At 35.8% G+C, this 20,096-nt stretch overlaps 2 protein-coding genes across 4 annotated transcripts; both read right to left on the reverse strand.

Moving 5' to 3' along the window:
• Positions 1–1,163: 1,163 nt before the first annotated feature.
• LOC120015527 (3-epi-6-deoxocathasterone 23-monooxygenase CYP90D1) lies at positions 1,164–16,138 on the reverse strand. Of its 3 annotated transcripts, XM_038867999.1 has the most exons (11): positions 15,970–16,138; positions 15,732–15,812; positions 6,605–6,786; positions 4,792–5,116; positions 4,379–4,703; positions 3,684–3,833; positions 3,337–3,582; positions 3,148–3,237; positions 2,876–3,061; positions 2,668–2,789; positions 1,164–1,591 (listed from the first exon to the last, which is right to left on the reverse strand). In XM_038867999.1, exons 4-11 carry the CDS (start codon positions 5,031–5,033, stop codon positions 1,495–1,497), a joined length of 1,458 nt encoding a protein of 485 aa, XP_038723927.1. In that variant the 5' UTR covers positions 5,034–5,116; positions 6,605–6,786; positions 15,732–15,812; positions 15,970–16,138; the 3' UTR covers positions 1,164–1,494. The 3 variants fall into 3 exon arrangements, with proteins under 3 accessions (XP_038723927.1, XP_038723919.1, XP_038723936.1); XM_038867991.1 differs by lacking the exons at positions 15,732–15,812; positions 15,970–16,138 and having other exon boundaries at positions 6,605–10,612; XM_038868008.1 differs by lacking the exons at positions 6,605–6,786; positions 15,732–15,812; positions 15,970–16,138 and having other exon boundaries at positions 4,792–6,200.
• LOC120009837 (zinc finger MYM-type protein 1-like) lies at positions 9,044–15,600 on the reverse strand. Its single transcript, XM_038860552.1, has 5 exons — positions 14,744–15,600; positions 13,159–14,554; positions 12,233–12,355; positions 9,343–9,430; positions 9,044–9,213 (listed from the first exon to the last, which is right to left on the reverse strand). Exons 1-5 carry the CDS (start codon positions 15,598–15,600, stop codon positions 9,044–9,046), a joined length of 2,634 nt encoding a protein of 877 aa, XP_038716480.1.
• Positions 16,139–20,096: the final 3,958 nt, after the last annotated feature.

A 20,096-nucleotide genomic window follows, 5' to 3' on the forward strand; every position in this document is an offset into this window, starting at 1 on the left:
AAGTTTATTGTGTTGCTTATAAACCTATCAAAGCTATTAATGTACTAGATGCAGAAGCCCAAGCCTTGTTATTTGAGATCCAACTGCCTGGGAACTATCGACTGGACAAAATCATTCTTGATGGTGACTCTCTCTCGTTCATTGATGCACTCAATTCCCCTGCAGAAGTCCTAGCTCCCCATGGGCTGATAATTAGTGAAATTAGAAGGGTTTGGGCTATACTGGAATGTGCTTTTAGTCATTAATAGGTTGGGCAATAAGGTGGCAGATAGGCTTGCTAGTTTAGGGAGACTATCAAACACTATGGTGGTTAAGGGGAGATCTGTGCCGCCTTCTTTTAGGACTGCTTATGCAGCTGAATGTATTTTGACTGATTATGTTTTACCTTAATATATTGCCTTCTTTCTCTTCAAAAAAAAAAGAACACTCTTATTCATTTTAACGATCACCTAATGAGACAAGTTGTTAAAAAAAAATTTTGAAAGAGTTCTCTCCTCATACTAGATGGGTGTCGGGGGTCTGCTATAATTTGTTTTACAACATACCCCACTTTAATAAATATAAACCACTAAATCATAAATGAGCTTTGATCGTGTTTACGAGTTTAACAATATTTTTTTATCACATACAAAAATTAAATTCATCAAAAAATAGACATAGGATGTTTCGAGTATTTAACACTTCACAATTTTCATGTCTTTTTTATGTTCAATTTGATTTTTTTTTGGACAAAAAAAATACCGTTAGACTCGTAATCCCGAACAAAACATATCCATAATTTTTTTATAAATTGTTTTTATAATGAGCTTAGAGCCATTATTACGGGACCTATTGTAAAAAATTTACAATAGGTCCCAACCACCCATATTAGACATGATATTTTTTTTTCTTTATCTATGGTTGTTATACAAAACTTAAAATTAAGACAACTTGTCCATAGCACGGAATAGTGATTAGTACGTATGGTTGGTTGATAATTATTGAGAGCAAAATTTAAATAGAACATCGCTTCTAGAACCGATCAAACTCTATCCCAAGTCTTAAAAAAATAAAAAACAACTCTATCCCAAGTCATTTTCAATACATGGAATTGATTATTGTTAATGCGAAAAAATGTGTGTTCCCATCCGTGGTTGCCTACTCAAATAATTTAGTGGGGGACCTCATAATTATCTTATATAATATATTTGATTTGATAATTAAAACACATGTAATCATTTCCCACACAACATTTAAAATTTACAATATCTATTGGTTGTAAGTTGTACAAGAAAAACAAAATATATAATTCTGAAAGCTAGCGGACAAAAGTGTCGCTTTCACGATTCGTCTCCACACACGTGTGGCAATTTACGAAACTTGAGTTTTTATATTCCCCTACTGGCAGTGGTTGGTCCAAACACGCCACTGTTGATTTGGAAGATTCTCTCCAAGGTGGTTCTTTTCTCTCTTTCTTCCTCTTATTATTATTCTTTTAAGCCCAAGTGAGAGAAATCATGATGATGATGATGTCCTTGTGACCCAAACTGGCATCCTTCTCTTCATTCTTACTGTTGGGAAATTAACAATTGTATCTTCCTCGGCCACCCACCTACACCATATATACCAAATCCATCAAACAGAATTAGTTTATTTATTGTAAATTCACACCCCCATGCAATTAATTATATTATTTGTTTTATATTATTCGGTTCCCGTGAATACATCGGATCCACACGACTTTGTTTTTTCCAAACTCAATAAGTGGATCAAACCCAACTAACTTAAGCATGGGAAAAGACTTAGGTGATTGTAAAGGGATGAATTTGTCTTTATAAGAAGGAATAAGTCAAAATGATATATGTGCATAATTTTTTCATCCATAAATTTACATAATCTAGATAACGAGCTAGATAGGCATGCCACGTGGATTAAAAAAACAAAAAAATTTATTAAAGAAGCCATATAGACATGCCACATGTTTATGTAAATTTATATTTTATGGATGTGTAGTGCTTTCGAGAAATAAGTCACACATCACTTCCGATGTGAGATAACATTTCTCCATGTTATTTGTTACATATTTTAAAACGTAAAATCTATCCAAGAATGAAGAACCAATTCCAAAAGTTTATTGTTAGTCAAAAGTAAATGTAAGAAAAACATACACATGGTTTATACAGCAAAGGTGGTGGAAGCAAGCATAAGCAAAGCAGGAGAAAATGAAAGAAAAGTGTTTCAAAAAGCTATAGATCAAAATATGACAGAAAGTTTAATGTCTTTTCCTTTGTCAACATTCATTAAAGTAACAAGAGACAAAATCAACAAAAGAGAAAAAGAAAAAAAAAATGTCTGGCAGCTTTAAATCTTCAATTTGAAACTTATTTTGTTAGTTTATTAGAAATTATAAATTAGCTTATCTAATATGTTTGAAAGAGTGTCTGCCCTCAGTTTAAAAGCAAATCCCTTACGAGCTCAAGAGCATAAAGACCTGGATTGGTCTTTACCATAATCTCTGCAATTTTTTCATGGCAGTCGAGTTGCATTGCCAATATAGTCAATCCGTAGAAAATATTAAGTTTGGAATACTTATTTTTCAGCTATATTTTTGCCTTTTTATTTTTACAGATAATCAGATTAACAATAAACAAAAAGGAAATTAAGCTTAAAAGAAATTTAGAAGCTTACCTGAATTGGGTAACAAGATGGTGTAGAAATATAGAAGCTTCCAGCCTGGCCAAGTCAAGACCAGGACATAGTCTTTGTCCACCCCCAAATGGAGTGAAGTTACAATTGCTCATGTCTTTGTCCTGCCAAATTAAAGGATATGACCAAATTAAAGAAATTATCAAATTAAAGAATGACCAAAAGTGAGTGAATATGTAAAGATTCTCACTTGCCACCTCCATGGATTGAACTCATAAGGCCAGTCATAGAAAGTTTCATCAAGATGAACTGATCTAAAGTAAGCAAATGCACACCATCCTTTTGGTATCAAATACCCTTTTATCTCCACATCTTTCATTGCCTTTCTCATAACCCCAATTATAACATTTCCCAGCCTCAATGTTTCTGTGATTACCTGCACTTCCAATTAATTAATGTAAAATTACATAAATTGTTGGGCGCTTCATGTCAATATTAGTTTATATAGTATAAGTGACATACTGTCTGTGTAAACGGCAATGATAAATAGTCACTCCAACACAGTTTCTCTCCAACTTCATCTTTGTGCCTTTTCAGCTTCATGTTTTCCTCCTGCAATTATCAAAAAGAGAGTAACCGTGCATGAAAAAGAGTATTGATTCTACATAGAGATGTAACTGTTTAAGGTTTATGGTTTAGGTTTATATATACCTGTAACTGTTGAAGAGCTGCAGGACAGTCTGAAAGGAATTTAACAGCAAGTGTCATCAGTACCGGCACTGAATCCTCGCCTGGTATCATCATATCGATCATATTATCTGCTATTAGACCATCTGTTAATTGCTCACTGGCATCATTCAGCAATACATCCACCACATCCCTTGGAACCATGGGGATCCCACCAACCCTTTTAGACTGCATAATTTTTTGGACCAACTTAACCATTTTCTTCTTGGCCTATAATTAAGAGCCGAAAGTTTTATCATTTAGGATTCATTTAGTAAAATGACGAGACACAAATTGTATTGAATTGAATTAATTTTGGTTAACTAACTCACCTGTAACGATCGATGAAGTTGAGTTCCTGGTACATTAACAGGTAAAGACATGAGGCCAGAGATGAATTCTTGAAATTGTTTCTTTAGAAGCTTCATTTCTTCACCTGGATCCAAGCTAATCAATACCTTGACTAGTACTTGAAAAGCAATCTGGACACAATTGAGAATTAAAGTTAGCTTTTTAAAAAGGTCTCTGGAGGATTCCATGATTATGGTTCTTTAGCTTCTTAGACATCATGATTCATGCAATATCATCACCAACAACATAATCATAATAGTCAAGTGCGGTTCTGTAATTGCATTCAACCATGAGTATCGTTAAAGATACCTGCAGAGTACATATTATATTCATCTTAATTGTATCGGATAGACGTTCGAACTTGCTTTTACAGAGCGAAGATTCCATTCTTAATTTATGATTAATTCTCCATTAGAACACATATATATGCCTACAGACTAAAGAGTCTCATATTAATTAAGTATGAAATTATATAATAAATGTGGAACTTTATTAATGAAGGATGTTCCCAAGACATAAAAGCTTAATAAACTTTTAGGTCTCGATGAGTATCCATTCGTGTATATTGACTCTTGTGTGTTTTATTCACTTGAATGTGATGAAGCTAATGATAGAGATAATTCCAAACTTCAAAGAGACAAATAAACAAAGAGACAGAAAGAGAGAGAGCACTTACATTCTTGGCTTCATCTTGTAAGTAAACAGGCTTGTCTTCTCTCCAATTGTGCATTGATTTCAGCACATATTGCTGCATTTCAGTGGTGATTTGAGCTTTTAGATCTGTAGACTTAAAGAAAGATCCTATGAGTCCATGGATTCTCCTTTGTAAGCTCCCATGGATACTCAAAATGGAGGATTTTCCCATCAATTCAGTGAGCGATTTCGGGTAAGACGGGACGAAAGCCTTTGCATCACTTTGTAGAATAAATTTATTCACTTCAGCATCTGTGGACACGACTGTTGGAGTCCCAAATATGTGTGTCTTGAACACCTTCCCATACCTACAAAAAAAAAGATAAGCTTATAATTAGTGATATCATATCAATACATATATATATATAGACAAGTTACACATGTACATGTACTTACAGACGGCGGCGTTTGTCGGTGAAGCTTTCAGGGCGGTCGGAGTAAGCACAAGAAACGAAGTCGATGGTCTCGCCGATAAAAGGCCATCCAAGTGAGCCTAAAGGGAGCTTGCATGTGTTTGGCGACGATGAAGAAGATGATCGGATTCTGCTGTTATTGTTGTAGTTCTTGTACACAACAACTATGGTGATGCTGGGCAACAAAACTAGTGTTGATGTCACAATAATCCACATAATTTCCATTATTATGGGATTCCCTCCTATCTTCCCTTTGCTTTCCTCTTTTAAATAAGCTTAATTATCCGCACGCGTGCGGGCAAGAAAAGCTGAGAAAGAAAGAAAGAAAAGGTAAGAGAGATAGATATTACAGAATTTGCCTTTATAGTGTTGATTGCGTATGTTTTAATACACTGTATTTAGCTCTCTCATTATTGTTTCTAGCCGGACCCGACTCATAATTCATAAACTAGTTATTAATTATTACTCTTATCTGTGGGCTCCTAACTTGTCTATGTTTTTTTTTGAAAAAAATTTATGAAAGAGGGCCTTACCTCCAAATATAAATTAAAATCCTCTTTTGTAATGGAAGAAAACTTGAAATAACATTTATTTTTTAATAGAAAGGGATTAAGACATAAAGAAAGATTACACTTGAGTAACCCTAGGTGAAAGAAACATGAAAGATAAACACCCAAACGCCATCAGCCAAGCAGAAAGGAGAACCGAAGGAAGAGCAGCCCCACACTAATAATTATCTTTTTTTTTTATTATATAACTAATATGGAATTATGTTATTAATTATTTGAAAGAAAGAAGAAACAAAACCTTTCATCTCGTATATTCACCTTCTACCACTAATAAGAAATAGGTTATATCATACAGAGTAATATAGTTAGAAGTAATCTTTGAAGGCAAAGATTACTTTAGGCTAATAAGTTCAAAACTAACAGACACAGCATGATGCATGAATTCTTGTCCAATAAGTTTCTTTGGTATTCAAAAGTGTGATTTATAGTATGTTTGAATTGAGCGATTTGGAGGAATGGAAGATAAGCGAAAGGGAAGGGAGCGAAGGGAATAGAAAAGAAGGTAAAATACTTTTTCCTCTCCCATATTTGAATAGAAAATTAGTTTAATTTAATAATTTATCATATTTTTATGTTAAAATATTATATATAAGGGCAAAATAGGTTTTTAGTTTATAAATAACTTAATTAGTCATTCCTTCCGATCCTATTTTGGAGAAGAACTATTTTGACAAAAGTTTAATGAAATTTTCTTCTCAATCCACATCTATCCCTTTAATTTTTCTAAATTATCCAAAAAAATATTTAGAAGAACTATTTTGACAAAAGTTTAATGAAATTTTTCCTTCAATTCCCTCTAAATCTATCCCTTTAACTTTTTAAAATTATCTAAACAGGATATTTGGAAGGAAACTCATTTTCTCTTGTCTTTCCTTCCTCAAATCCCTCAATCCAAACACACTTAGAGTACATCATCTTTTTTTTCTTAAGCATTAATATATTATTAATACACCAAATATTAGGGATACAACCAGAAAACCCTCAAAGCAAAGCAAATATTTTCGATATAAAGCTAAAAAATAAAACCCAAACTCATACTAATTCAGGTCAAAGGGTGTACCAAACTTACTCTAAAAACTAAGCCCATTATATAGCTTGACTGGTTCGAACACTCGTTAAGGTAAAAACAAAAGCCAAAAGGCAACTTAAGTGATATTTAAAAGAAATTTTAAATTAGTAGGATTATTTAATGACAATATAAAAAGAGAAAAAGAGACAAGTCCCCACAAGCCCATGATTGTCGTCCTCGTGGCACGTTGGCTGGAGGGAGTCCCCCCATTGCAGCTGCAGCTGGTGACGGTGGCCTCGTGCGTTCATGTGAGACTACTACTCAATCATTCCATCCTCATCTCTCCCTCTCTCTTTCGCCAAATTCACACACACTATTGGACCAACCCAACCCGCTCATGCTACATGAACCATAAATTATATTAATCCAGTAAAGAGACGGGCCACAGTCACTTTAAAGCCACCGATCATGGCTAATTTGTCAACAATCCTTCAACCAAGATGATTAAGACATTATTCAAATCCTCACTCTCCCGCTTTGTTGTGCTAAAATTACCGATACTCACAAACAATAATACTAAATTGATTGACCAAACCAATTAACCCAACCTAAGTTAAGCAGAGAATCAAGCAAACAATAATATCAAAGCGACTCAAAGCGGTAAAAAGACAACGCACAATGATATACACAAAAACCTGCGTCCATGGGAGCAAAGAACCAATTTCACTATATGAAGAAGTTACAAACCATGAGAGACTACTCAATACAAGTAGAACAAGCTCATTCTAAATGGTATCTTGTTCCTACAAGCTCTCTCAACAAGAAAACCGGCGGAGAAAATAACGAAGACTAGAAATCTACTTACCCACAAGACAATCGGAACCCCAAAAACCACTCTCTTGGACCCCTCCACTCTCTCTCAATTGTTTCCCCTTTGTAAGTGCTCTCTTTCTCTGTTTTTCTCTCAAGGCAGTGCCCCTAAACCAAATTAGGTCGAAACCCTACAGGTCTTCTATTTACAAGGCGTCAAAAATCTACAGAATTCCGTCAGGTGTCTGGACGGCTCGAGGAGTTGTCCGGATGGTTCAAAATTCCTGCTCCTTGTCCTCCGAAATTGGGCTAACAGTCTAGTCGGCACCAAGAGGAGTCCGGATAGTATCACCAAAAAATCAAGAAACAAGCCAAAATTTCAAAAATTTCCACCTTGGTGAGTTTCAAGCAAGTAAACGTCTTTACCCACTCCACAGCACTCCACCAAGTCAAAATAACTCATAACAACCACCAAGAACGCCAACAAACAAGCAATCATGATGCCAACTGACAATGCTCAACTTGAGGCAACACAAATCTCCACGTTGACGAAAAGAAATCGAGCCAACACCCACTTGTGCTCCAACCAAACGTGAACAAACCAAACCAACAAAACTCCGCTGCCTCCAAGTAGCACAGCAATGCCCAAGCCAAAAACAAAACAAGTGGATCATGTCCCTGGCATACTAGACATTGATCCTGAGCAACCAAGTGAGCAACTACGTAGCCCAAATGTCCAACCAATCAACCAACAAAGACTACAAAATTGTCGAACTCAAAGGTAGCATGTGGGCTAGCAAGCAAGTGTATACTCCACCTCCAGGAGTAAACCAAAAACTACACCAAACAAACAAAGTTCACAAAACCAAATGAAGCCCAAATACAATAGCTAGCTCGGGTAAGTTGAAACAAAATGGCTTCCAAAATTCAACTTACCTCCCAAGTTGGAGCCACTATAGGCCCTCCCAAGTTTCACTATGCACCAATACAGCCCCGAAGACTTCCAAATAGGACTCTAATCTTCTTGTTGCCCAATACTGCGTGAGCACCAATACCAAATCTGAACACTAATTCCAAATTTGAACACTAAGGCACCAACCATCACATACGGCTCCACCAATTCCTATGAAACCTCCAAACAAGTGTGCCAAAAGTAGTATGCCCAATATGAGAAGATCCAAAGTCAGTCTTTACCATCCTAGCCGATGATGAAACTACAGTAGTAACCAATTTACACCTTTTGATGAAATACAAATCATCTTTCTTACTACCTCTCATCAAGACAAGTGACCCAGAAACCACCTCCAAGGCTCCACCCTCTTAAGTGATCCTACATCCCTTGGCATCCATAATGTCCAAAGAGATAAGATTCTTCAAGTTAGGAACATATCTGACACCATGTAACACTCTAATAGCTCCATCATGAAGCCTCAAACTGATACTCCCTATCTTTGCAATCCTACATGATTGACCATCACCTATGTAGACAACTCCACCATCTAATTTCTCAAATGTGAAAAATCAATCCCTATGAGGGCACATGTGATAGGTGTATCTAGAATTAAGTACCCACTTATCAGTGTGGCCAATAAGTGTTGAACCAACAAACGCATAAGAACCTTCGTCACTGTCACAAGCAACATTGGAGTGAGTAAGCACATTCATTTTTATCAAGTCTTCCATTCTTCAATTTGGAGCGAGACTTGCCATGCTTTCTGGATTTCTCACCCTTCTCACTCTCTAGCCTTCCTCTAATTGTCAATGCCTTAGTAGAGCAGCCACTGTGAACTTGCTTGTCTCTCTTCCTAACCTCATTGTTATTTAATGCATTGTAAATATCCTCATACTTAATCTCCCTCTTCCGATAAAAGAAGATTAATGACTAAGTGGTCATAAGAGTTTGGCAAGGAATTCAAGAGTAGTAGAGCTTTATCCTCCTCTTGGATTGTGACTTTCAAGTTCTCCCAATCAGCCAATATCTTCTCATACTCACTCAAGTGATCTGACATAATGCTACCTGGTAAATTTGGAACCTAAATAATTTTTTCTGCAAGTAGAGCCTAATTCTCCTCTAGTTTGTGCCACAAGTCCTTCACCTTAGCCTCCTTCATCACTGAGTAGTTCAGTCTCCTTTCGAATCACATACAAATAGAGCTACATGCCTGCCTATTCAACTTCTCCCAAAGACCATCCGAAATATCAATAGGTTTGTGACCCAGTGTAAAATCTAGATCCTGTTGATACAACATGTCCAAAAATTCACATTGCCACATACCAAAGTTTCCTTTACCATCAAATTTCTCCACTTCAAACTTAGCATTGGAGATAGCCCTCTCCTAAGACGGACTTAATGTGGAAGATGACGATGCGGGTGCTAATTCCTTTGTAGACTTATCCGAAACTTCCTCACTCATCTTCTACCCAATAGTATTCAGTCAATTTCAAAGCATAAACAAGACCTAGGGTGTAAAACAACCAACGATTAACCACAATAAAGTAGAAACCCCAAAATCAATCGAAGAACAAACCTAGGCTCCAATGCAAATTTTTTGTGCTAAAATCATCAATACCCACAAACAATAGCACCAAATCGATTGACCAAACCAATTAACCCAACCTAAGTTAAGTAGAGAATCAAGCAACCAACAATGTCAAAGCGAATCAAAGCGGTAAAGAGACAACACACAATGATATAAGTGGCTCGACACATAAAGGCCTACGTCCACGGGCAGTAGAGAAGCAATTTCACTATATGGAGAAGTTACAAACCAAGAGAGACTACCCAACACAAGTAGAACAAACCCACTCTAAATGCTATCTTGTTCTTAAAAGCTCTCTCAACAAGAAAACCAATGGAGAAAACAATAAAAATAAGAAACCCACTTATCCACAAGGCAATTGAAATCCCTTTTTCTCTCGAGACGGCGTCCCTAAATGAAGTTGGGTCAAAACCCTACAAGTCTTCTATAAGCTGTCAAAAATCTATAGAATCCCGTCAGGTGTCTAGACAGCTCAGAGAACTGTCCGGACTGTTCAAAAATTTCACCTCTTTGTCTCCAAAATTGGGCTAACTGTCCGGACGGAACCAAGAGGTGTTCAGACAATATCACCAAAAAATCAAGAAACAATCCAAAATTCCACATCCTTATCTACGAAACAAATAGGGACTCACGTGGTCAATTTGTCAGGCCGAACATAACGTTATATGTGAATTTTTTTACAGCTCCAACTATTTAGTCTATCTAATTATACCTTCAATTAGAGGTGACAAAACTTTGTCGATTTGGATGCTCAAATTTATCTGACTCGGATTAAATCAAGTTAGGACATAAGTTATATATCCAAAATTTGTATCCAAATGGTCCAATTTAAAACCTAGTTCGGGTCCAAACACAGAAATCTTGTCCTAACCCTAATCCGGATTTGGTTAATTAAGTACATCTAAAATCCAATCCAATCCAAATTAGGATCCGGACATATAAATATTTCATAAACAAGTATTGTTGTCCGACCTAGAATCTTTTTTTCCCTGCCACCACTACCTTCAATGCTCCAGCCAAAAGCGAAACTTGTGTTGCAATTCGTAAATAACCATAAGAGACTCTTTTTTGAGATCAATATTAGGAACCCTAATTCCACATCTTTCAAGATGCCTATTAAAGTTGCAGTCGCTTGACCACTCATTTATAGGCAAATCTATATTTTTGTCCTTGGACAGATGTAGTCTCTCCTTTTACATGAATCATATAATTTCTAGAACTTGAAAGACTTTCATATACTCTTGCTTTTTGTCAGAGACTTATTATGGGGGGTGGCCACTCAGACTACCAATTGGGATTTAACTAAGGCAAACCAAGTTTATTTTTAAGGAATTGGTTAATCAGTCATAAGAGTGCACTCCTGACATATGGCCAATAATGTTCATTTTTATGTTGTTATTATTATATAATATGAATGGAATTAATAAAAGGAAAGTTCATCTCTCTTGTTTTAATTTTTTAATCTAGCTTTTGGCTATCAAAATCTCTATCTTTGACTGTTGCCAAATAACATTAATCATTTGTGCTCTTTAATTAATTAGTGGTTCATTTGTTGATTGCTTTCCCTTTCTGCTCTTTGTTCAAACTGTCAACTTTTTATTTTCTTATTAGTACTTGACTAGTTATCATCATTGCACAAGATCAATAGCTCCCCCCGTGCATGTCTCTCTCATGTATCTTTAAAAATCTTGGAGGATACATTAGATAAATTTTTATATTCCTTGAAAAGATTGAATGATAAGGACCTTGTACTATAGCCAACAATTTTTAATATTATTAAGTTTATACAAAAGTTAGAAGGTTTAATATTATTAATTTTAATAAATAAATTAGGGAGGGGGACCTGAACCTGGACCACCAGGTTTATATCAATGAGACTCTAACCACTCTGGCCAATTGAGTAACATTTTGTAAGGCTAAATTAAGGGCCATCGAGAAAAATGTATGCATATATATAATCGAGGTTAGAAAAAAGTTGGTTTGGTTTTGGAAGCTTGTATATTGTTGTGGGAAACCTCTTGTAGGGGATATTTTTCGTAGAATCATTTGGTCATCCTCTGCTGGTCGTCAGGCTAACAAGGAGTTCGACACTTTGAAGCCTGCAAAGAAAGACGAGATTGTCTTTGTTGACCTAGAGTATGTTTGGATTGAGGAATTTGAGGGGAGGGGAATGGAATGGAAGAGAAAAGAAGGGGAGAGAAGGGAAGATAATACTTTTATCTCCCCCATGTTTGGATAGATAAAAAAAAATAAATGAAAGAAAATTAGTTTAATTTACTAATTTACCCTTATTTTTATGTTAAAGTGTTATGGGCAAAGATAAAATAGGTTTTTAACTTATAAATAACTTAATTAGTCATCACTTCCCTCCAAATGACTCCATTTTGAGGAGGAATAATCTTGACAAAAATTTAATGAAATATTCCGTCCAATCCCCTTCAAATCCCTCCCCTTAATTTTTTACAAGCTATTCAAACAAGGAAATTGGATGGAAACTCTTTTTCCCTTCTCTTCCCTTCCCCCCAAATCCCTCAGTCCAAACTCACTCTTAGGGACACTGATGATGATGTGTAGAACAGGAGTAGCTGATTGGTTGGTTGATAGCAAATTGTTCAGGATCTACACTTGTACAAATTTATCAAACTAGGAACCATTAAGTGAATGTTCTTCTCTGCATAGGTAACAAACGTGACCTATGAGATTTTCGAGGTGTACCTCAAGGGGATGCTCCGACACTCAAGTCAAGTCGATAACAAAGGAGACTAATGAGATAGCGATATTGAGAGCTCTCTCCTTATCTAGTTGTTGAAAAGTGAAAAGGTGAGAGTTTTACCTGAGTGGAAGTCCCCTTTTATATGATTGTCGAAATGCAAATCTCTTGTGATAGTGGGAGAGATTTATAAGGTGAATCTCCCAGAAATCCACTTAAGATCCTCATGAGATCATTTACTGATCTTCTTGAGGTATGTTGTCTGTTCGGTTATGTCACCTTCTTGATCTCCAATGAATATTCTACCGAGGTGACACCTAGTATTACCAATGTACTCCCTAGTCTAATTTCCTCGACAATGACACCTGTCAATATCCCATTAGAGGGATATTTTGATATTATCACATGCGTCTCACTCTTTTAACTCGGGCAGCCTAATTAGTTGAGGTAAAAGAGTATCATCATTACATCTCATTAATGTTAGTGGCTCTTTGTCGGAGGTGAGATCGATGGTTTTGATTGAATGATTTGAAGAGGTGGGTTCCTCTCAGTGGCGTACCTGAGTCTACGGAGGCCCTGGGCGAACTCTAAACAAGGGGCCCTCTAAATTTTTTTTGTGGCGATTATCATATAGTTAAAGGCTAACTCCAAAAAAAAAATATTACTTAAATATAACTCGTCTAGCATTTTGAGATGCAAAATCACTAATTACATTAGTATAATCAACATTTTCCGCCAAATCACTCTCAATAGACAACATAGCTAACCCATTTAACCTTTCTTGCGATATGGTGGACCGAAGATATGATTTTATCAATTTCAACTTTGAAAAACTTCTCTCTGCGGAGGCTACCGTTACCGGAATAGTTAACAATATTCTATATGCAATCCATGTATTTGGAAAACCACCATCAAGCATTTGCAAATGATTTAATATTTCAATAGGTTTTTTTACTTCTTCAGGCAAGGTGTTACACAAAACTTTTAATTCTAAAGCTAAATCTCTTGCATCAATATCATAAAGATTATCACACTTCAAAAAATTCTCAAGTTTAGTGCAATACGATATCAAACTTTCATTATCAATAGAATGTAACTTCTTCAAATCAAACAAAAATCCAAAAGTCTCTCCATATAATTGAAGTTGTTCAAACCTACTTCTAAAAGAAGAAATAGATTTATCCACTATGTATAGAAAGTAATCAACTCTAAATGACTCCTCAACTGAATGTATTAAATCTTCATTGTTAGTTTCATCAAATTGTCTTTTTCTTCGAATTAGTCGTTTTGTTTTAAAAACAGGTTCAATATCCATTGCACTAGCTATTTCTTTAGCTTCAATTATGGCTTCCACAAATCCTATCTCTCTATATTGTTCAAAAAATAAGATGAGTCCTCTTAGCTTTTCTACGGCAATCTTAATATCCATATCTTCAGCTTGAAGGGTTTTACTAATGGTATTTACAGCAAATAATAAATTATACCATATTATCAAGCTAATCAAGAACTCAAAACTCTCAATTTCATTTGTTGCTAAGGATTGGGCTTCACTCTTTGTCTTTGGATCTTCACTAGTATTAACTAAGTCAATTAAAGCATCTCTAACTTGTGAAGTTTGATATCGTATTGCTTTAACACTCTCAACACGACTTTCCCAACGTGTTTGAGAAAAAGGCTTAAGTGTTAGATTTCCAACATAAGACATCAAAACATTCCACCGTTTTGTAGACGATGCAAACAATGAATATATGCGCTGAACAACTCCAAAAAAAGATATGGCTCTTTCACAAGAGTTACCCATATCACAAAGTACAAGATTAAGACTATGACAACCACAAGGTGTGTAAAATGCTCTAGGATTCTCCATAAGCAACCTATTTTGAACACCTTTGTGTTTTCCTTTCATATTTGATCCATTATCATATCCTTGCCCTCTTATGTCACCAACATCAAGATCAAGGGTATTTAAAATATCTTTGAGCACATTAAAAAGTCCTAGCCCCGATGTATCATCTACCTCTAAAAATTGTATAAAAAATTCCTCCACTTTTATTGGTTCACCGGAAACATCCACACATCGCAATATAAGAGACATTTGTTCTTCATGACTTATATCAGGAGTACAATCAAGTATAACAGAAAAATATTTTGCCTTTTTTACTCTTCCTATAATTGCACTTTTAATTTCATTAGCTAAGAGTAGGATCAACTCATTTTGTATTTTTGGACTGAGATAATGATAATGAATTGATTTATTTTTAACTCGTTGAATATGTTCTTGCATGATTGGATCAAACTCTGCAATCATCTCAATAAAACCTAAAAAGTTTCCATTTCTCCCTTCATAAAGCTTTTCCCTATGACCACGAAATGCTAAATTGTTTCTTGCAAGAGTTTTTACAAGGGCTATTATTCTTTTTAATACTTGTTTCCAATGCTCTTTCTCCCTATCTATTTGTTCTTGTACACTCTTATCAATTGTTTCAAGTTTTCTCAACCTAACTTGCAATTCTATCCATTTGGTCATGCAAACTAGGTGTTCACTACTAGTTTCATGAGCTCTAAGTCGTTCACTAAGATGTTTCCAATCATTAAATCCATCCGTTGTCATTCGGGAAGTGTTATGATCTTGTTTGAATAACTTACAACAAAAGCAAAACACTTTGTCCTTAGAAACAGAATATACAAGCCATTTCCTATCTTGTTTCTCTCCATTCAATAACACTCGTTCATAATGATTAGATGAAAAATGCCTACCAAGGTGATCAACACCAAAATCAATATCAAGAATTCTAATTGGACCTTTTTCTATTAATAGGTCCCTAAACTTCTGATTAATATTATCCCAATTTCCTGGATCGTAAATGTTTAATGGCCCAAATTCTTTATCACCTATTGGAAGAATTTCTTCTTCCTCATATTGATCACCATCATCACCTACTCTAATTTCTTCTTCTTTATCACCTACTGGTTCTTCTTCTTTATCACTCAGGACTGATGGATTTGTTTCTTCTTCAACATTAGATGTTGAGCCACCTCTTTGTTTACTAGGCAAAAATCTATCAAGAGATCCTGCTAAAGATCGAACCAATTCTTCTTCTCTCTTTTTTTGTTTTCTTTTTTCAAAACCTGACTTGTATTTTCTAGGTATCATTATGATCAAATTTATAAATTATCAAAAATCTCAATCACAATACAAAAAATAAAATAAATGAAAGGAGCAGCAATAGTTATATTCAATCACTTATCACTGAGCCTATTAACTATTAAGTGGAACAAAATCACCTGGTAAGGCTATAAAACCAGTCAACCAGATGCTGTCGAGCTGCAGAGTGCAGGAGAGAAGGAAAATCTCAAAATCCAAAACTGAATGCAGAGCAGACGAGCAGAACGACCAGAACCCATAAGAGATTACAAAATAACCAAAGAGAATTAGAGATTGCAAAAACCAAACTGACCAAAGAAATCATAAAGATAAGAAAACAAAAACCCTAGAAAATCAAAAACTCAAAGAAATAATTACCTGCAAGTGCAACTCTCAAGACTCAAATCTCAGGCCTCTTCAAGTTCTAAAATCCCAAATGAAAACCAAATAATGTTGAAAGTTGAAACAGGAACTCAGAAGTCGGAAGTCAAAGTTGAAACTTGGAAGTTGGAAGTCAAAAGTCACTGAAGCAGCGTCGAGAAGATGGAAGAAGAATTGAGAAGAAAAGGGAATAAAGAATGAGACTTTTTAATATTCTTTTATTTCAATAGGTTGGGCCTCTCAAATTTTCCTTACTAATTTTTTAGTTGGGCCTCTCAAAATTTCACTTTCTTGATGGGTTTTATAAACTAACACATAAGGTTTTAAAATGGGCTAAAAGTGTAAGAGGATAAATGGACTACATATAACTTAACTAATACCCTAAACAATTGGGGGCCCTAAAAATTTGGGGGCCCTGGGCGACGGCCCAGCTCGCCCAGGCCCAGGGCCGCCCTGATCTCGACCTTTATATCGGATCTTGCAGCTGCGGCTATGATTTATTTTTCTCCTGTTTTGATTTTTTTTTTGTAAATTTAATTTATCTCTTGCTGTCATTACACCCGACTCCTGGTTTTTTCTCGGTATGATTTTTTGTCTTGTCGAGGTGCATACCTCGGTATTTCTTCTTCAATACTCCAACACCTTCTTACTTTGTGCCAGAATTATCATTTTTTTGGTCTTTATTATATCAATTCAAGAAAGGCTTTAAGTCTCCTCACTATAACTCTTTAGTCAAACATTGGAAAACTACCTCTTTCTTTGTTTAGGTATCAAGGACGGCGAGCATCTTTCCTTCAAAAAGGCTTGGTTGATACCTCAAGTTGCTCTTTTTAACAAGGCTCCAAAACTTCCTGGGGTCAAGGACCAGCCTTTTATAGCTTGGAAAGCTATCCTTACCTGAAGCAACCGGCTTGAAAAAACAATGAAGTCGTCACCAATTGATTTTTAAGATGCAATTGGACATCCATTTTGGTCTACGAGAAAAGTGGGTAAGGAGGTCTATTGAGCATGGGGAAGGTGTTAGGCACCCCACAACTCTCGAAAACGGTTACCGTCAAAAATGTTTTCCTATTTGGTTCTACTTTGTTTTGAGGAATGATTGTATGTCCCAAATGTTTTAATGAGTTTTCTATATGCCCGGAAAATCATGTATTATCAAATGGGTGGAAACGTTCCATTAATGTTAGACCAAGATTTGATTTTAAAAATCTTATTTTTATGGGTTTTGATAAAAAAGAAGGAAAAAGGGTGCACGGGATCACTACGGCCATTCCCGGCTTGGCCAAAAATATTTTAAATAACTCCACTTGAAGTGGTCTTTGATAAAAAAAAGGGTGCACGGGATCACTATGGCCATTCCTGGCTTGGCCAAAAATGTTTGATAAAAACTCCACTTGAAGTGGTCTTTGATAAAAAAAAAGGGTGCACGGGATCACTACGGCCATTCCCGGCTTGGCCGAAAACATTTAATAAAAAATTCCACTTGAAGTGGTTCTGGATAAAAAAGATGCATGGGATCACTACGGCCATTCCCGGCTTGGCCGAAAATGTTAAATAAAAGACTCCACTTGAAGTGGTTGTTGACAAAAAAAAAGGTGCACGGGATCACTACGGTCATTCCCGGCTTGGCCGAAAACATTTAATAAAAAATTCCACTTGAAGTGGTTCTGGATAAAAAAGATGCACGGGATCACTACGGCCATTCCCGGCTTGGTCGAAAATGTTTTACTTGGTCTTGGATGAAAAAGTCCATATCGGAGTGGGTTTTGATGTTTTTGATGATTTGGAAAAAAGACTATTTAGATAGGAACATTGGAATGGGTTTTGATGGTTTTGGAGAAGAGATTTTTGGGAACTTGGTTGATGCACCAAAAAGGCCCACAATCAATGAAAAAGATTCAATTCAAGCCTTACTCACAATTATATTCTTCATGAGAAAAGAAAGAATCCATTTCAGGGCCATCGGACGGGCCAAATATCTTTAAACCCCCTTTTGGGTCCTTAAATAAATTCTCCTAATCCCTAAAAACATATTCGCTTTCCGGGTCCACGAAATCCAAATGTTTTGGATGAATGCCAATGGAACCCCAATATCTTGAAGGCTCCTTGGTATTCAAAAAAAACATAATGGTTCCGTAAATTAATCTTGGTGTGTTTATTAAAGTGAGACGGCTTGGATTAATTCTAATGACTAACGCGTTGCATTTATTTTCATGGCATTCAAACAATCCTAGCATACATCTAAGCATCATGGCATAGTGTGAGAAATCAAAGTCCTAAGCATGCATTCTAATGCAATCATCATTCACAAAATCAATCCCTAGTTTCTATATGCTTCTAGCATCCTACAATATCATGTATGCATTTCTATTTTACATCCACTATTTTTCTATCCTATTACAAGGCTTACATTTTACAATTATGTACAAAAGACAAATATAAAATGAGAAATACAAATATTATACAATAATTGGAATGTTGCCCACGGGGCCCGTTGCTCAAATCCGGTCCAAATCCTCTAAGTATGTCCTCCGGCCCAAATGGCCCCAAGCCCGGTCCAACAAACAAACACAAAAAGAGGTCAAAATGGATACACAAATATAAACCAAGACTTAAAATTAAATCAAGCTCCATTATGAGTTTCCCTCATACAAACACAATTTTTTTATTTATACGTAAGCACAATTTTCAATTTGGATTTTGACTACCATAAACGCAAGTCTGATTCACGAATTGCCACAAGAACTTTTTGGAGCGTTTTGATATTGAAAGCTTACAAACTAATCCCTTTGACAGGTTCAAGTCATCAATTGTAAACACTAAAGGCCATACATTTTGAAGATTATAAACAACAGTAAGTGCCACCTAGATGAACCTTATCTCCTACACTCACAAACCCAGAATAGATCTTAGAATGGAAAGTAACTCAATAAGTTGACAAAATGATCACCAAGAACCCAAACAAAAGCTGAATCAAGTGTGCGAACAAATCATAAGTTCAAAACAGATCATGAACCAAAACAAACACCGGCAGAATTTGATTGAATGTAGAATATTATCCAACAATATTTCACTGTAATTTCATTTCATCTCGCAAGAACCATTATACAAAAATAGAACACAGCCAACAACAACATCACGTACTGAAATTTCGAATCAATTGGACGAAATACATAGAGCCAGAATACGAATCACTATAAACACATAGAGCAAAACACAAATCAGCAAACACAGGTTAATCGGATTGAGTGTAGAGTATTACCTTCGGAGACTAAAACAGATGGAGCGACACCCTCTTTTCTTCTTGCCTTTCTCCTCTGTCTGAAACCTCTCCTTTTTCCTCTCTTTTTCTTTTCTCCTTTTTTCTCCTCTGCCGGCTGCCTTGCTCTCTCTCTCTCTTTCTCTCCTCTGTTTTTCTTTTTCTTTTTTTTTTGCTCTTCCCCCTTCTCTGTTTTTTCTTTCTTTTTCTTTTGTGTGTTGTGCGGCTGCCTCTTCTCTCCCACAAGCTCTCTTTCTTTTATACCATATCCACATAAAACCCTATTTTCTCATTTTACCAAAATGTCCCCCCAAACCCTATTTATTTTCTCCTTAGAAATCCTAAGAAACTAATATTTTGGTATTTTCCAATGTTTTTGCAAAAACCTAAAAGGTATCACCTTTCCTTTTTAAAGGTTTTATTTATTATTTATTTAATTCTCCTATTTTTTAGATATTTTCTAGGGTTTTGTTGTATTGGGTTTGGGTTTGAATTTTTATGGGCTTATGACCCAAGAAATGGGCTTTAGGATTTTTTGCATGTTTGTGGGTCCAAGAAATAGGCTTTGAATTTTTTTTTAAGTATGTGGGCCTATGACACGGGCTCTTGAATTTTGAATTTTTGTACTTTTTTGTATTTTGGTTTTTATTAATTATTTTTCGACCGGACAAAAATCGGTTACTACAGCTGCCCCCCTTTGTATGTTTTTTATGAAATAAAAGACAGACAAAGGTGTAGTTAACCGAGTTTCGTACGAGAGTACTGAAATGCATGGGATCACTACAGCCATTCCTAGCTTGGCTGATGAAAAGAAAGTGCATGGGATCACTACAGCCATTCCCAGCTTGGCTGATGAAAAGAAAGT

The sequence above is a fragment of the Tripterygium wilfordii genome, chromosome 2, assembly GCF_013401445.1.
Source record: "Tripterygium wilfordii isolate XIE 37 chromosome 2, ASM1340144v1, whole genome shotgun sequence".
NCBI lineage: Eukaryota > Viridiplantae > Streptophyta > Magnoliopsida > Celastrales > Celastraceae > Tripterygium > Tripterygium wilfordii.

What these genes read in the sequence shown, in the direction of transcription:
- LOC120015527 (XM_038867999.1), bottom strand. Translation starts at nt 5,033, where the DNA reads ATGGAAATTATGTGGATTATTGTGACATCAACACTAGTTTTGTTGCCC. An exon ending in TACAAGATGAAGCCAAGAAT is followed by an intron (nt 3,834 to 4,378) that starts GTAAGTGCTCTC and finishes AATTGTGTCCAG; the next exon opens with ATTGCTTTTCAAGTACTAGT. An exon ending in CATTGCCGTTTACACAGACA is followed by an intron (nt 3,062 to 3,147) that starts GTATGTCACTTA and finishes TTGGAAGTGCAG; the next exon opens with GTAATCACAGAAACATTGAG.
- LOC120009837 (XM_038860552.1), bottom strand. Translation starts at nt 15,600, where the DNA reads ATGATACCTAGAAAATACAAGTCAGGTTTTGAAAAAAGAAAACAAAAA. An exon ending in TTTATTGAGATGATTGCAGA is followed by an intron (nt 14,555 to 14,743) that starts GTTTGATCCAAT and finishes TCCTGATATAAG; the next exon opens with TCATGAAGAACAAATGTCTC. An exon ending in GCAGGCATGTAGCTCTATTT is followed by an intron (nt 9,214 to 9,342) that starts GTATGTGATTCG and finishes CAAATTTACCAG; the next exon opens with GTAGCATTATGTCAGATCAC.